Source organism: Neovison vison, chromosome 1 (genome assembly GCF_020171115.1).
Source record: "Neovison vison isolate M4711 chromosome 1, ASM_NN_V1, whole genome shotgun sequence".
Lineage (NCBI taxonomy): Eukaryota > Metazoa > Chordata > Mammalia > Carnivora > Mustelidae > Neogale > Neogale vison.
The window spans coordinates 282,714,931-282,733,601 of NC_058091.1; the positions used below are offsets into that span (position 1 = coordinate 282,714,931).

The 18,671-nt window shown below is 39.7% G+C and overlaps 1 protein-coding gene across 3 annotated transcripts in view; it reads right to left on the reverse strand.

The window, feature by feature from the left end:
• The window catches only part of NNT (nicotinamide nucleotide transhydrogenase), a 93,064-nt gene that overhangs the window by 19,027 nt on the left and 55,366 nt on the right, over nt 1–18,671 (reverse strand). For all 3 annotated transcript variants that reach the window (XM_044232215.1, XM_044232233.1, XM_044232222.1), the window contains exons 15-19: nt 17,479–17,712; nt 16,176–16,336; nt 13,672–13,851; nt 5,262–5,421; nt 3,123–3,204 (exon numbers count right to left, since the gene is read on the reverse strand). In XM_044232215.1, the coding sequence (XP_044088150.1) occupies nt 3,123–3,204; nt 5,262–5,421; nt 13,672–13,851; nt 16,176–16,336; nt 17,479–17,712 (817 nt within the window). The remainder of the gene's footprint in view (nt 1–3,122; nt 3,205–5,261; nt 5,422–13,671; nt 13,852–16,175; nt 16,337–17,478; nt 17,713–18,671) is intronic.

Below are 18,671 nucleotides of genomic sequence, written 5' to 3' on the forward strand. Positions count from 1 at the left end.
CTGCTAACTGTAAATACAGATTTATTTCATTAAAATACGAGGTAACGCTGCAGCCATCTCTTGTGCAAACAGACATTTGTCTTCTAAAAAAAAAAAAAGCTAGCATCTATGGATACACGTATTCCTAATTCCATCAAGAAAATCTGCATTTCTCCTAGGAAATGACAACGAAGCACATGAGACAAAAAGTCAACAATTTCCATGACTCCCTTTAAATTAAAAAAAAAAAAAAAAAAATCCCTACTCAGAAACTAGAAGGGAAGAATAGGACAATCTACTATTACTGTGTCAGCAAGAATAGTTCTGGAATCTTCCATTTAATTCAAACACGAAATCTGCATAACTTGCTACAAAGCCCATATTGAAAATTCAACAGATCACAGTAAAAAAAACCTGATATATTAATAATTAATTTCACCTTTATTATGGAATTGATCAATATAAGTGGCTAATTTTTCCTAACTCACAAATAGAGAAATTAGACTGAACAGTTTTACTCTGATCCTACATAATAAATTATTAGTAAGTTTATTATTAAAAAATTATTCAAACAAACTATGACAATTATGTGAAATGACAGGAGCGCTCTCTCACATCAAGTCTGACATCCTGTTCACAAAATTACTCCAATAAAGCACAAATTATAAGTGAGATACTTTCCGTATATGTTTAATATCTTCCATATAGCTTAAGTCAAGCAACTATTTTTCCCACTCAGGGTGACAGAAATCATCCTAAAACAGCACTTTATCTTATGTCCTCATGAATCAAAATCAAATTTTAGTCAGGTCAGAAACTGAGATTTCATTTATTTCATCCCTTTTCTTTCCAGATCATTTTCTCCATCCCTCCTATTCCTTTCCCCTCACATCCTGCTTCTGTCAAGTTACCCGACAGTCTTGAGGCCCTCCAATACTGCATCCACCTCACCCCGGACTGATTTTCCAAGATGTCTGGTTAACATGGGTAATGTCTGGTCAATGGGTAATAGAGAGGGATGTCAGGTTAATCATTCCCTTTCCAAAGGAGAAATGGCTTTCCTGTCTTAGTTATCCTCTGGGAAGGGAATAATCTAAGACAGGAAAGCCATCTTTCTCTTACTTCATGAGATTGCCACTCATGTCCTTAACATTTGTGGTGATAGAAGGCATTACCAATATATTAGGACTTCTCACATGTGGACTGAATAAAGAAAAACAATCTCTGTTTAAGAAAATCATAAAAGATTCTTTAACACATCCTTTCCTTATGTAGGTCTGCAAATGCTTTAAGCGGCAAGCGTATGATTAAAAGGGCAGCCCTGTACAATACCGGATAAGAAAATGGACAATGGTGACCAAAATGAGACTTCTTAGGTGAAAATCAAAAAACAAAGTCAGTGGGGCACCTGCCTTCTACTCATGCTGTCTTCAGTTCATGATCTTAGAGTCCTGGGCTCAAGCCCCACATTGGGCTTCCTGCTCAGTGGGGAGCTTGCTTCTCCCTCTCCCTCCCAGCCCCGCTCAAGTTCTCATGCTCCTTCTTGCGCACTTGCTCTCTCTTACATAAGTAAGTAAAATCTTTAAAAAAAAAAAAAGTGATTTTTCACATCATCTATCTTCAATTTTCTAAGATTATACTAAACATGGAAACACTGACATCACAGAAAAGCTAGTCCTCCCACAAAAGAGTATTCTGACTATATATGAAAACACTAACTATGGATCACAGGAAGGCAGAGTGGGGAGTGAGGGAGGGAAGGAAGGAAGGAAAGAGCAAATGCAGCTGATACTAAAATGATAGATCCACTTGGGGCGTCTGGGTAGCGCAGTTCGCTAAGCGCCAGACTCTTGGTTTTGCCTCAGGTCGTCATCTCTGGGCCCTGATCTCAGGGTCGTGAGATCAAGCCCCACCTCAGACTCTGCACTCAGCAGGGAATCTGCTTGACATTCTCTGTCCCCCTCCGTCTGTCCCTCCCACTCCTCCTCTAAAATAAATATGTAAATCTTTAAAGTAAAAAAAAAAAAAATGTCAGATCCACTTATTCCATCATGGAAGTCTCTTCACCACTATTAACAGCCGGGACATTCAGGATTCTGCATCCAGTCTTGCATAGACACTCTGACTAGTTCTGGGCACATGGCTGAGCTTATTTTCTTATCATCTGCCTCAGAAAATGTGTAAGATAGACATTAACAGTTTTGTCAACATACGTTAACATTCTGGTGAACGAACAAATTTTATTTAATAATAGAGTTAGCCTGTCTCTCTGACTTGTGGTACCATGTCAATGAAGCTGCGAGAGAACCAGCTTCTCTAGCAAAGAGGCAGCAGGTATTGACTCCTAGGGACAACTCCAGGTGGTCCCTTCACAGACTCCTGAGAGCAGAGTTCCAGAACAGGGATCCAAAGGTACACCGGACAGATGTGAAGTATTCCAAGGGTCTGTCCCCCACCGACCCCATTTCTACATCCCTCAAACCCTTTATCCAAGGTCACAGGGAATCATCTGGAAATGCAGCGTCCTCCACTTCTCCACTGTGCTCAAGATCCTCCCAAGGGCAGAGTCTAGTGCCCAAATGCCAAGAAGCGGCCACAGCTACTGCCCTCACCCTTATTTCAAAAAGTGTACAATGTTAGTAAAAGAACATTTGTACCGGTCTTGTCCACAGACGAATATGAGAGCGAACCCAGTCAGACATTAACCAGCCTAAAGGATCTCCACTGGGTCTCACTCACTCTTCATCAGGAACCTCTCATTTGACATACTTTCCATGTGTCAGTGCAAATGCTAGGAACCAGAAAGGGTCAACTTGATGTGGGTCTTTGACCTCCTTTATTTGACCTCCTTCCCCAAATCCAACCAGAAACCGGACTTCTGTTTTTCCCCATTAATAAAAATCCTGGAATTCAGCATAAAGTTTCTATTTCTAAAATGAGCCTGTGTTCAGGTTCTGTGGTATGAGAGACTGCGAACAAGTACCCAGACTAAGGCAAGCACAGGGTTTTAACAACTGTTTCTTACTCCACTGTAAGAAAGTCATCTAAACACAAGTCATTGCTTTTCCTTTTCTTACACACACACACACACACACACACACACACACACACACACCCGCAAGCCTCACACTACACCCACTGACCTGACTTTCTTGCCCTGTTCCGAGAGCATCTTCACCAGGTCGGCAATGGGGTACTGCGCTTTGGCTGCACAGAGACCATAGCCTGCAAAGAACATGAAGCACACAGAACAGGGTGATTTTTATTTCGAAATCTTATGAAGAATAATTTCTCCCTTGATCAAAACATATTTTTATGCCAAAAAAAGAAAAAAAAAGGCAATCCTTAATAGGATGAGAAATGAAAGCAAACTTCTGGACTTTTTAAAAATATTGGCCTAAATGTCAAATTCAAAATCTAATGGTCCCTCCTCCACGTTCTGCCTTGTCTGATACTGCTGGGCACTCCCTCCCCATACATCACACCGCACACACACTTGTATACGCACACACACTCTGGGTGTGTATGCCTGTGGCTTGCGTAAACAGTCAAACTGACTTCAGACTTGGTTTTGAGAACCCTGCAGTTCCCTGGTTCCTCTCCTCACTTCGTTACTATTCTGACATCCTTCACTAAATCTCCTTCAGTTCCCCTTAAACAATGAAACTCCCCAGGGCCTTGGCTTTACCCCTCACACTCTCCTTGGAAAGTCTCAGCCCATCCCATGGCTTCAACAACCAACTGAACACCCTCAATCTGTGCCCAGGCTCAGCCTGTCCTTTGAGCTCCAGGATGGCACGTCCACTGTCCTATCTCCACCTCAAACTTAATGTATCCTAAGAAGAACAGAAAAAATGTCCTCTTCTGCCAAAAAAAAAACCAAAAGTGCTCCCTATTTCTGATGTTATTATAGGTATGACCACAAACTGCAGACCTCTTTCTTCTCCATTAACCCTTACACTCTGTCCACTCCCCCCATACAATCAATCACACCTGTCCTCACTTTTCTACGCCAGTTTTCCAAATATCAAGTCTCTGCTCAGTCTGTTCCCTCTGCCTTCCCCCATCCCGAACAGGGTGCATCCTCAAGGCCCCAAAAGACCCCTCACTTCCTGACACTCCTTTTTAGGCTCCTCATGATTAACAAGAAAAGGTGTCTACACAGTCCAATCTAGCCCTTACCGTAACCCCAATACGTTATTTATTGATCTGACCTCTTCCCTAGATAGAAAATGTCTAAAGGGAGAAGATTTTGTCCCTTACATCTTTCTACCTCTATACTCCAGGTGTTTCTCACACTAATGCCACTGTGGGTGGGACAATTCACAGTGCAGGAATGTCCCTGGCAATACAACGTATTTAGTGTCTGCTCCCACACACTAGGACAGTAGCAGCCCCATCTGCGAGACAAAAACCCAAATCTGCATATTTCAAATGCCTCTAGAAAATAATACTGCCTCAATTGAGAGGGTCTGCAGCTGAACGTTCAATTCTGCTAGTGTTTGTTATTTACATCTTAGCATATAACCAACCAGCAAAACACCCACACGTCAAACCAATAGATTTCCTTTATAGAAAACTCTTATGATAGCATGACAGAGTTAAAATCTTAATCTGAACCCAATGTATTAGCTGTAATACCCAGCAATCTGCAGTCCAAATAAAGAAAAATGGAGCTAACCTTCAAAACATTAGGGAACTGAGGCCGGGAGATTAAATGACGTGGCCAATGTCACGTCAATTGTCAGAAGCAAAATTAAGAACAAAAGTGAGGTGTTGTCACTCCCAGACCAAGTTCTTTCTATTAGGTCATGTTACTTCATCTTATTGGAAACCATACGATTCTCAATGGTTTTTTTAAATATTTACTTTTGAAAAGAGATTAACATTTACTAGCCTTCACTGAGTGAGTCTAAATACTTTCATGTACTACATCTAATATTGACAATAATTCCAAAAACTATCTATGAGGAATACATAACCAAAATTCAAAGATGACTAAATGTGTGAACAGAATCGCTGAAAGACATGGCTAGAACTACCACACTGATCTGTAAAATCTCTGTTATTCCTGAAATAGTAACTGAAGCCAAGGATTCTCAACATAGTTGAGAGTTTTTAGTTGATAATCATAGTGTTGCTTCTATGTTTCCATTAAATTTTCAAAAATGAATAAGTTCCAATTCAATTTTTCTATTATAAGAAACTACACGAACATTAATTCCAATAGCTATTATAGATTGTTTGCTTTTTTCTTTTTTTTCTTTTCTTTTTTTTTTTACCTGGAGTAATAATAATGCTATTAGCTTCTCGGATCATGTCAATTGCATTGTCAAGGTTGATTTCTGTATGTGTGCCAGAAATCTCCATGGGTTTTCCACCAGCTGTTGAAGTGGTACCATAGCCTCCGAGAATCACATTAGCCAAGGAGCGATTCATTGCCTGGAAAGCAAAATTATTAGCTGTGAGAATTTAATCCACATAACTTTTTGAAAGTGCTATGAATCCTACATATATGATATTCATAATCATTTTAAGAGATTTGATCTTCTAGGGACGCCTGGGTGGCTCAGTTGGTTGGACGACTGCCTTCGGCTCAGGGCGTGATCCTGGAGTCCCGGGATCGAGTCCCGCATCGGGCTCCCAGCTCCATGGGGAGTCTGCTTTGCTCTCTGACCTTCTCCTCGCTCGTGCTCTCTCACTGTCTCTCTCTCAAATAAATAAATAAAATCTTTAAAAAAAAAAAAAAAGAGATTTGATCTTCTAAAAAAAATCACATAGACCACATCTATAAAAGATGTATTTTGGGGCTGCCTGGGTGGCTCAGTGGGTTGAGCCTCTGCCTTCGGCTCGGGTCATGATTTCAGGGTCCTGGGATCGAGTCCCGCATCGGGCTCTCTGCTAGGCGGGGAGCCTGCTCCTTCCTCTCTCTACTTGTGATCTCTCTCGGTCAAATAAATAAAATCTTTAAAAAAAAAAAAAAAGATGTATTTTCAGTAAAAGTTAATTTTAAAAGAGAATTTAATGGAAAATTACCAATCACATTAAGAAATCAATGAAAAATTCAGACAAGATTATTACTGTCCGTGTACTGATTAAGCAAGTTCTATCTCCATATTCACGTATATTTCACTAGTATAAAAGAGAGTGGTGTCTATGAGAAATTTTACAAGGTGACTACAGATGTCTTAGGTGAATCCTGCTACCAGCTGCAAGCTGTCAAGAGGCAACAAGGAGCTGTTAAAGGACAGCGAGCCACAGCATTTAGAAGTCTGCTGCCCTCTGTCGTCAAGAAAAAAAGAAATGCGGGAGCTGACAGGGTCTTCCAGATCAGCTACATCCAGCTCCACGAAGCTGTAGCAGAAATAACAGGATTCATCATTAGGCTCCCAAAATATTAACTTCAGAAAAGGCAATGAGTAAGTTCATACCCTGTTTCATTGAAATTTATGCCTGCCGTTTTAACTGGAAAAATAAGCTCAAAAACAATCAGAGGAAGGCATGCTCATTTACAATTATCCAACAATGTGCCACACAAACGCAACAACTAAAACATGACAATGGCAGGGGTGGTTTCTAAAACAGATCTTCTGCAGACCTCTGGAGTTGGGGTGTAAAAGACAAGACAAGCAGCTAGATAGTCTGGGTAACCAAATGCCTTTTAAGAATTCAAATCAGTACAGGAAGCAGTCATTTTACGTGATCATAACTGGATGTCTCACTTCAGAAAAAATTCTATTTTAATAGAAATTATTAAACTCTATTTTAAGGGCTATAGTAAACATCTCATTGACCCATTGTTTATTCCATGTAAAACCTATGTAAGTGTGGATCTATCACTTATTAAAAAAAAAGGGGAGGGGCGCCTGGGTGGCTCAGTGGGTTAAAGCCTCTGCCTTCGGCTCAGGTCATGATCTCAGGGTCCTGAGATCAAGACCCACATCGGTCTCTTTGCTCAGCAGGGAGCCTGCTTCTCTCTCTCTCTCTCTCTGCGCCTGTCTCTCTGACTACTTGTGATCTTTCTCTGTCAAATAAATAAATAAAATCTTTAAAAAAACAGAACTGGTTCAAAGGACTATTTCAGATATTGATGTATTTCTGTCATAGGTAACTTCTTTTAGAGAAGTCAAAACCACAAAGTGACTTCATCACCAGCATCCCACTGTCCTGCAGAGGGACAAATGACAGAGGGACATGATGCAGAGGGACAGATGTACACGAATAGGACCACCTTATTCTAACTTGGCTTAAAAGGAACCATTCTATACAAAAAATAAAGATTCGAAGGGACATACACAACCTCCAGTGTTTACAGCAAGATGTCTACAATAGCCAAACTAAGGAGAGATCCCAAATGCCCATCGACTGAAGAATGGATTAAGAAGTTGTGGTATGATGTTTATAGCAGTAATGGCCACAGTCACCAAACTGTGGAAAGAACCAAGATGCCCTTCAACGGACGAATGGATAAGGAAGATGTGGTCCATATACACTATGGAGTATTATGCCTCCATCAGAAAGGATGAATACCCAACTTTTGTAGCAACATGGACAGGACTGGAAGAGACTATGCTGAGTGAAATAAGTCAAGCAGAGAGAGTCAATTATCACATGGTTTCACTTATTTGTGGAGCATAAGAAATAACATGGAGGGCATGGGGAGATGGAGAGGAGACAGGAGTTGGGGTAAATTGGAAGGGGAGGTGAACCATGAGAGACTACGGACTCTGAAAAACAGTATGAGGGTTTTGAAGGGGCAGGGGGTGGGAGGTTGGGGGAACCAGGTGGTGGGTATTGGAGAGGGCACGGATTGCGTGGAGCACTGCGTGTGGTGCAAAAACAATGAATTCTGTTACGCTAAAAAGAAATTTTAAAAAAAAAGTTGTGGTATGTACATGTAATGGCGTATTAGTCAGCCATCGGGAAGAAAGCCATCTTGCCATTTACAACAACACGAACGGATCTAGACAGCTAATGCTAAGCAAAATAAGTCAGAGAAAGACAAATACCACACAATTTTACTCATGTGGAATTTAAGAAAAACAGATGATCACAGGGGAAGGAGGAAAAGAAGAAAAAAAGGAGAGAGGGAAACAAGCCATGAGAGACTCTTCATGAGCGAGAACAAACAGGGCTGATGGAGGGAGGTGAGCAGGAGAGGAGCTAATGGGTGACGGGGACTAAGGACGGCACTTGTTATGGTGAGCCCTGGTTGCTACATGTAAGAGATGAGCCACTGAGTTCTACTCCTGAAACTAATATTGCACTGTGTTAACTACCTAGGTTGAAATAAAAGCTTATAAATAAATAAATAAATAAATGGAACCATTCTTCCTTCCCTATAAAACTGAATGAAGGAGAAGAAAAGAATCTCTGAGGACATTTAATTACCCACTATTCTAATGGCATCTTCGGGAGAAAAAAAAGGAACCACACAGTAGTTTAACAATCAAAGTCAACTTGTTGAACACATATCCACAATTATATCATCATTAAGCCGATTCCATGTGGTCTCTTAAAAACTGGATTATTTTTCATCTCTGAATTTACCATTGCAACATCGTATTTTCAACAAATGTTTAGGGTTTAGGACTTTGTTCTGTTCCTTTTTTTTTTTTTTTCCTGCTTGCTTAAGTGATTAATGAGACTATCCTGTGAGCACTGATCCACAGATTGAGAAGTTCCCAGCTTCCAAGACAAAGTATTCGCAACAGTGTCCAAGACTGTTCCTTTTAAGTCATTAAGCCCTATAATGAAAATTGTATGCTACATTAAAGAGACCCCTAATTCACGTAATTCCAAGCAAACTCTAAGAAAACAGTCTGAAAACAAAGGGAAGGTCATAAAATAGACAAAACCAAAGAAATAATACCATATACTCTATTTACTATCATCTCTCATTTCAGTGTTTTGTGGGTGCTGAATAATTGACTGCAAAGCAAAAAAAAAAATAAAAATAAAAATAAATATTATTGGTTTGGCTTTGACCCACTTTCCTTCTGTTCTATTTTCACTTGGAAACAAGTAACAAAGTGCAAAAATCAGAAAATTTGGTTTGAAAATGCTGTCCCATTGTTGTAAGCCCTTTATTTCCCAGGCACTTTGGACACTATCTCAAGTAAAGGGACTATAGAATCGTGAAGAGGTTAATGTCTATATGACATCTGGACATAAAATAAATCATTCATTTGAATTGGTTGTCCGGACACTCGAGACATTTTTCAGTTTAATACGGGATATTGTATAACCATAGCGTGTGGCTTAGTAGACACCCAAAAGAATTCTTTGTCAGAACAAAAATTCAATTATAGGGATTACTGATTAGCCATTCAGAGAGCATTCCATTCCCTCTCCTACAATAAAACTACTCTGTTCTGGTTTGGACTTGCATGTTTCTTCAGTAGATAATAAAATAACGAAACTAAGCATACTAGTATTATCAACAGATCCTGATATATGGCAGTACATCTGTTACCACAGCCTAACCAGAGAAGATTCCAAAATATGAAATGAGCAAACAAATAAAACATTCATTTAATAATTATTTACTCATATGACTGTGCCAGGTGCATAGTCAGTCTCCATAAACACAAAGGCAAATCATCAATGGCATCTTAAAATACCTTCCTTGCAAAATGAGACTAGTATTCTCTACCTCCAGAATTAGCGTGGGGACTAAATGAGCTAATATTTGTAAAGCACCCAGCATTAATGCCTACAGTATATTAACGCCTGCTACTATGCCCAATTACACGCAGTTATTTCATTTTCATTATTATCATAAACCACTCTGAGCTGCTAAAGCCATGAAGAAACAATTTCTTATAATAAAGAAGCACAAGCCAAGAATCAATGAAGATTAATATGAAAAGTCGAAATCCGGGCAATTTAGAAGGAAGGAAAATTTCTATCTTCAAAATTGAAAAATACAGCAGGCTGGTTTTTGCTGTTGGTCTTGTTTGTTTTGTACTGAGATGGAGGAAGGGCGAGCATGCAGGAAAACGAGCCCCCCACACATCGCTGGTGAGCGCTCAGGCTGGAGAGTCCTTTCTGGAAATCAATTCATCAATATCAATAGCCCACAAAAAGCCCTTACTCCATTCCCAAAGAAATAATCAAAATGCACAAGGAGGTACACTGAAGGGGGAAAAAAAAAACACTAATTATTAGTGATATAATTAAACAAAACACAGAATATATTTGAATACAGGCTTATGAACAAAGACTAGAATTAGAATATTAAATTTTAAGAGTTAAGTGATAATGGCATTACAAATGACTTATTTATCCTCTTCCACTTTATTCCACATTTCCCACATTAAACATCTTTTACTTTTGTAACTGAATAGTATTTTTTTTTTAAATTAAAGCTTCAACTGTCTTTAAATCCAAATTAATGCAAGTTGCTATTATAAACTGAGTACCCGTCTGATCGGGGTGACACGTATTGTCACAGAGAGCTACAAGAACACTTTATTATAGAGTACGGGAATAAAAAATAGCTGTGGTATGTGGCCAGTAAATGGCATGCCTAAGGTGGTGGAAATAGAAAGGAAAAAAAAAAGAAATATAGATAACAGATCAAGAAATATGAAAGGAAAGAATAAGAGAAAGAGGGTCTAGTTACAGAAATACACGCAGGAGAAAGTCTTCTCAGCCAAGTGCCTCTGACTACCTTATTCTAGTTACTGTCATAGAACTGCTACTATAAGTGTCTGTAGTTACTATAACCAACAATAATAAAAGAAAATAGGTGAAGAAGAAGGAGGGAGGAAATAAAAAAGACAAATTTTGGAAATACTACAAATACCTAAGTAAAACCATTTAAGAAAAAACACTAAAGGCAAGAAGGCACCTGTGATGACACTCCAAGAACTAGACACAGGTCCTCAGCTCTCTCCATATCAGTATGCCACCGGCTTTGTTAAAATTCAAATCCTCCCATTTAATTTTAAAATCAGAGTTTTGACCAACCACAAGTTAAAGTAATAATGAAAATCTGCTGCCCCCTGCTGGTCATTCTAATTCACCAAATGAAGCAAAGTCAAATGAAGTGTAAAAGTTCGTGTTTTTAAAATTTATTTTATTTTGGGCGCCTAGGTGGCTCAGTGGGTTAAGCCGCTGCCTTCGGCTCAGGTCATGATCTCAGGGTCCTGGGATCGAGTCCCGCATCGGGTTCTCTGCTCAGCAAGGAGCCTGCTTCCCTCTATCTCTCTCTCTCTGCCTGCCTCTCCATCTACTTGTGATCTCTCTCTGTCAAATAAATTAAATATAGATAGATAGATAGATAGATAGATAGATTATTTTATTTTACTTTATTTTAAAGTGTTCCAAAATTTATCGTTTATGCACCACACCCAGTGTTCCATGCAATATGTGCCCTCCTCTATACCCACCACCAGGCTCACCCGTCCCCCACCCTTCTCCCCTCCAAAACCCTGTTTGTTTCTGAGAGTCCACAGTCTCTCATGGTTTGTCTCCTCTTCCGATTTCGTTTTTAGATGCTAAGTGAAATAAGTCAGTCAGAAAAAGACAAATACCATATGATTCCATTCATTCGTGGAGTTTTAAGTAACAAAACAAAGGAAAGAAAAAGACACAAACCAAGAAACAGACTATAGAGAACTGATGTTTACCAGAGTGGAAGTGGGTTGAGGGGAGGATGGGTGAAGCAGGTGATGGGGATTAAGGAGCACTGAGTGATGTATAGAATTGTTGAATCACTATATTATACACCCAACCCTAATAAAACACTGTATGTTAGCTATACTGGAATTAAAACAAAAAGCTTTTTTTTTAAAGTTCATTTTTAGAGAAAACTATGTCTAATACAACTGAATAAATTTTTCCTTCTTTATAACATTTGTTTTTTAGAACCCCAAAGCCTGAAACTTTTGAAATAGGAGATACAAACCCCCCTTTCCAAATTTCCTGAACAACTTGGGAGATTTATTTTAAAACCTCTTCCTTGGGGCTATCAAATCATTTGTTCTACAAAATGGTCAAAGAAAACTGATTTTTTATTATAAAAAGATAACTTCAGTATTCAATTTACAAAGAGATTTTCAATTAATATATATATATGAGGAATTCTGAATTATAAAATAAGGGGATGGGGCACCTGGGTGGCTCAGTGGGTTAAGCCTCTACCTTCAGCTCAGGTCATGATCTCAGGGTTCTAGGATCAAGTCCCACATCGGGCTCTCTGCTCGGCAGGGAGCCTGCTTCCTCCTCTCTCTCTCTCTCTCTCTCTGCTTGCCTCTCTGCCTACTTGTGATCTCTCTCTCTCAAATAAAAAAAAATCTTTAAAAAATAAAATAAAATAAAAAATTTAAAAAATAAAATAGGGGGCCTTTTCGGGGTACCTGGGTGGCTTAGTTGGTTAAGTGGCTGCCCTCAGCTCAGGTCATGATCCCAGGGTCCTGGGATCAAGCCCCAAGTCAGGCTCCCTGCTCAGTGGGGAGTCTGCTTCTCCCTCTCTCCCCACCCCCTCCCCTTGCTTGTGCTCCCTTTCTCTCCCTCTCAAATTAATAAATAAAATCTTTCTTTAAAAATATATATATAAAATAAAATAAGGGGCTTTTTAAATATTGTAATAAAAGAACAGAGGTGGAAGAAATATCCTTTCTCTGCTTGAACGATTAATCAGCACAGTCCTGATCTGACGTCACTCCGTTGCACACTTGCCCTTCTACAGTCATTCAGAACTATCATTTAGAAAACAGTTATCTACCATTTGAAAAAGTTTCCTAGTCAAACCTTTAATTATTTGCAGGTTATCTTCTTGCCATCCAGAAGAGAACTAGAAACAAAAAGGAAGCCAGGAATATTTATTTTCTTGATTTTTTTTCTTCTCTTTTTTAAAAAAATCATGCTGACTACAGAACTTTTAGACAGGCACCTTCACAGATGACCCGTGTGAGTGCAGATTGGAGAAAGCTCGCCCAAAACAACACGGTAAGAAGCAGAAACAGCCGAGAAAAATGAGCAAACCTCTTTCACTTCGAGGAATCAATCCAAAGACAAAAACCAGAAGTGCCAAACATGTATTTATGGACAGAGAAAAATTAAAAACTCAAAAATAAAAGGTAGAGCATTAGGGAAATGTTAAATAAATTGTATATATCCAAATGATGGATTTGTTTTAAGTGCCTTAAAATGGTATTTTAAAAAAGAAAATGACAAGCCTATAGCAAAATGAAAAGAATAAAATGGAAAGGGGGTGTGGGGAGAGGGTAGCTGGGTGATGGGTATTAAGGAGGGCACATGTGGTGAGCACTGGGTGTTACATGCAACTAATGAATCATTGAACACGGCATCAAAAACTTATGATGTACTGTATGTTGGCTAACTGAACATAATAAAAAAAGAAAGAAAAAGAATAAAATCTAAAACAGTATACAATATGATCAGACTAGTAAATACTCAGATATGTAATACAGAAAGAAGCAGAACAGAAAGAAATAAACCAAAATCTTAAGTGCTTATCTCTAGATGGAGCCCGATTTTTTAGCTTGATATTTAATTTTCCCAATTATCTACACTTTGGGGACTTTAAAAGCAGTCTTACATATTTATTCAAATGAAACACTCGGACATTTCTACTGAAGAAAAATAAGAACCGACAGAGTCGTTTTTGACTGCAAGTAAAATAACAAACAGATCCCTATTTTCAGAACACCAGTTTCTTACCACACACATGATGTAGGACAGGATGGCCCCTGAGGAGCCGATGAGTGCCCCCACGATGGTCAGCAGGTTGTTGTTCAGCAGGAAGCCCTCCGCACACAGGGCCCAGCCTGAGTAGCTGTTCAGCACAGTGATGACTACGGGCATGTCCGCACCCCCAATAGCCGCTGTCAACGTCACACCCTAGGATGAAATCCAAAGTGGAAATCAAAATTAATAAAATAAAAATAAAACCTCTGAGACACTGGACATCTTGGTTTTTGATCATTCTGGTTTTCCAATTAATGTATTTACCTTGAAGTGCCATGGCTGGTAATGACTAAGTGCCTCCCATCTGATCACTTCTCCCACAGATATTACACAGGTAAGCACTAAACCACCTTCCTCTCCATCCCCCACCCCCGGAAATAGCCCTAAATCCCTAACAGGCAGTGACGAAAAGCAGGCAGAAACTAGAGAGGGGTCTGCACTTGAAAAAAAGTAACAGCACCAAGTGAATTTCCCAGTTTTTACGGTGTTAACTTAAGGGCAGGCCCAGTGGTGCCAAGAGAAATAGCTAAATCCAAAATATATGCCCATAGTCTTGCTAGTTTGAAGATCCAAGGATAGGACTTAGGGGTGACTATGGCAGCTGGAAAGTGAGAAGGGAAATTGTGGAGGGGCAGGCAAAAGAGAGGGAGCCCCAAATTTTATGTATGAACTCTGCCCAAAACTCTGGTTGACTCCAAGCAAACCTGTGAAGGATAAAGTAATCTCAGGTCTCAGCTGCCCCCACCGTAAGGGAGCCAGATCTGAAATCTGAATGCAGCCAAGTTAGCTGCCTACAAAAACAGGTAAAAAGTAATGATCAATACTCTTTGGAGGAATATAACAGAATCCAAAGTCTCTCTAATGCAACTCCAAATCACCAAACCCTGGAAATGGGAAAGAATGATGGGGAGAAAGATTTTTGCTTTTTAGTCCACATACACCTACCTATGTATTTTGAGTTTCAGATGTGAATGCATTCATGTACCACTTAATGAAGTCAAAAGCCATTAAAATAGTCCACAAAACATTTTATCTTACTCATTCTCATACAAGCACAAAGTACCTCTTAAATACCAAATTCATCTCTTCTCAAAAATGGTAATTCTTAAAGTTTTGCTTTTCTATGCTGTTGGTTTTATGAGATATTATGCTTTAGTGGATTAAAAAAATACCAAAACCATTTTTATTTTGTTTCAAATAAAACAAAAACCAGTGCTACATACACCGGGAAAAAATGGACTGTCAGCAGTCAATAGAAAGAATTTTAAGTTAATTTTCAGACTTTTCTTTTCTTTTCAAGTAGGCTGCATGCCTGGTGTGGAGCCCGGCATGGAGCTTAAACTCACAACCATGAGATCAAGACCTGAGCTGAGATCAAGATCAGACACTTAACCGATGATCCACTCAGGAACCCCTACTTTTCAGATTTCTAAAAAGTTTCCCTGCCAAAATCAGGCCTCTTAGCATTACATAAAAAAAAGTATCATTTTTAACCCTGTAAATCTTGAGCCAAGCAGCCAGTATGTGTTTGATAAGCAATTACTGTATGTCTAATTTTGTGCTAAGCAATACAAATTATTTTAAAAAACTAAAACATGGGGGCACCTGCGTGGCTCAGTTGGTTAAGCATCTGCCCCCAGCTCAGGGTGTGATCCCAGGGTCCTGAGGTCGAGCCCTGTACCAATCTCCTTGCTCAGCGGGGAGCCTGCTTCTCTGGACCCTGCTCCCCCTGCCTATGTTCTCTCTCCCTCTCCCCATCTCTCTGTCAAATAAATAAACAAGACCTTTGAAAAAATAAAAACCTAAAACACATACCCTGTCTACAATGTGGACTCCAGGCTAGGCAAACATGAAGGAATCCATGGATAACAGCTGTTTTGCAAAGCACTGTACACTGATACAATAAAATGTTTCACTGGGACACACAGACAACTAGAGAACACTGTGTGTATCAATATACTAAACACAAAAATGAGAGCGGGAGAGGAGGACCACACTGATCTTTAAGGCTTCCCTGACCTCCCCCACTGAACACACAAGGTTTATTAATGCATCTCATTTTATATAATTCTTTAACTTGGTACCACAGCTTCCAGTAAAGGAGAGCATAACTAATGCTCAAGGAATATCTGATCCTTTTTGCATACAACCCAAAGCAGTTTTGTGGGCCTTGTCACAGTAAGTAGGCACCTAATGAAAAGAATTGAAACACTCAGCTTTTTAATATTCCCATTGATCCAGTGATCCACCCCAAAGCACTAAAGATGTCACCTGACAACTTTGAAAGGAACCATTCGGTGGAGAGAAAGAGTGGCTTCCTTCTTACACTTTCCTGTATTAGCCAGATTCTAAAAAGAAGAACATGTAACATCGCTCTGAGACATGTTTATTGCATCGAGGGTCTTGAAGAGCTAGAGATACGGTTAGACCGCACTCAGTTCCTCACGGAGGGTGTGCCATCTGCCCCAAATTCTTACCATGACAGCAGAGAGAGCCGACACAGAGCCCAGACAGGTAATGCCGGTGGTAAAGCTAGGGTCCAACATGAATGGGATTAGCCCTCCCACACTAGCCGTCAGCAGGCCAGCATTAAGTAAGTGCCTTCCAGGAAGAAGGAGAGGGGCGGATTTCAGGATACCTAGGACCAAGTGCAAGTCCGTCACAAGCCAGCACATCATGGAACACCAAACCCCCCCCCCAACACACACACACACACATACACACTCTTAAGTGTATGCCATTTAATCCTAAACTATCAAAATTAAGTATCGGGGGGGGAAAAAAAGGTCCTGAAACATAAAAGCAAATTAGGGCTCTTACACGTAACAAATGTTAACAGAAGTAGGAAAAGTATGGCTCAACTTAACTGTTCTTTACTTTGATCATACAACAATTTCTTTACTCTTTGTCCTAGCATCTTAAAAAATTACATTTTTCCCGTATGACCAACACAGAAGTTGTTAAGTGTGGTTTCGTTTATTTAAAACTTCAAAACAGAGTCCTAGCACATTCACATTTCTGATTCTATCAACTGAGCCCAAGGGAGCAGAGCCCTGGTTTGCTAGTTGTTTTTGAAAACAAAAGCAGGAGGCAAGGGCATTGGAGGCTTGAAGTTCTTTTGTGACTTTTAAGTTTCATGGAAGTTCTCTATTTAATTTCAGTGGCTTGATTGCTCAGAGGCAAAGACCAGATCTTTATATCACAAACTAGTTTCTCTATAGACTCAATTATTCATGAAAACACTGAAAACAGCCTCTGTGAGATTTGGAGGGTTCCCCCACACACACACTTCTAATCTCATGGCTGACATCGGCAGTTGCAGAAGATGGCAAGCCAGAGCTGAAAAATGTGTCTATGTTCAAAATAAGTACTGTACGGTGATCACACAAACCTATTCAACAAGTTTCTCTCTACTCTGGAAAACATATCAAGTTCATTTCTGTGAACGGGCATCTCTAACTAAGGATTGAGGAAGACAGAGTTTTGTTCACATGTATTATCAATTGACAACTGGTCCCTATACACAAATTTCTGTGCACTTATTTCCTCTACTGGCTGTCTGCAGAAGAACAGGTTCCACGTTTAGGAGATCTGTAAGGATCATTCAGGAAAGCAATCTTTTAGAAATTCATAATTTATATGTTTATGCATTTATGTATTTCCGAGTGCTATAAAAATCCTTCACCTAACGGTACTACCATGAAGCCATTTTCTGAAACCTAAACGGACCCCTGAGTCCCCTGAACAACAGCTGTTCTTTTGTTAGGTGGAATCACTTACCCTGCAATTTTCCATAGGCAACAAGAGAGCCACTAAACGTGACACCGCCGATGTAAGTACCGAGGTAGGCCACGATCTTGGTGAGATTTGCTGCTGCATCCGTGGCAAAATGTGGATATTCGACAATGTACTCGGCTATGCAAGTGAGCACAGCTGCCAAGCCTACTAAGCTGTGAAAAGCAGCAACTAACTGAGGTAAATCGGAAATCTGGATGCGCTTGGCAATTGTCAGTCCTGTTGGGAAATGCAGGTCAAAGAGGAATTAAAACTCAACAGACCTCTGAGAAGGAACAACAATAAAGCCAACACCTGAATATTATTCAGCCACAAAAAGACAGAAATCTTACCATGTGCAATAATATTGATGAACCTTGAGGGTATTATGCTTAGGGGAAATAAGCCAGACAGAAAAAGACAAGTATCATGTGATTCACTTATGAAATCTAAAAATAAAAAAAACCAAACCAGGGTACCTGGGTGGCTCAGTCAGTTAGGCGTCCAACTCTTGGTTTCAGCTCATGTCATGATCTCGGGGTCATGGGATTGAGCTCTGAATCAGGCTCTGCACTCAGTGGGGAGTCTGCTTGCCCCTTTCCCTCTGCTCCTCCCCCTGCTCTCTCTCTCTTTCTCCCTCTCAGATAAATAAATAAAATCTTAAAAAAAAAAAAAAAAAAAACCACCAACCAAGCTTATAGATAGAGAGAACAGATTGGTGGTTGCCAGAGACAGGGGATGGGAGGTGGGCAAAACAGGTGAAGCTTCCAGTTATAAAAGAAGTCATACGTATATAATATACAGCATGTTGACTATAATTAATAATACTGTATCACATATTTGAAAATTGTTAAGAGAGTAGATCTTAAAAGTTCTCATCATAAGAAAGAAAATTCTGCAATGTATGGTAACAGATGCTTACTAGACTTATTGAGATCACTTTGCAATATATACAAATACAGAATTATTATTTTGGACATCTGAAACTAATATATTATGTCAACTTTATACCTCAATTTTATATTTTTTATTTTATTTTTGGAGAGAACACATGCATATGGGAAGAAGCAGTGGGAGAGGGAGAGAGAGAATCCCAAGCAGGCTCCACGCTGAGCATGGAGCCCAGTACAGGACTCGATCTCACCACCCTGAGATCATGATCTATTCTGAAATCAAAGAGTCGGATGCTTAACTGACAG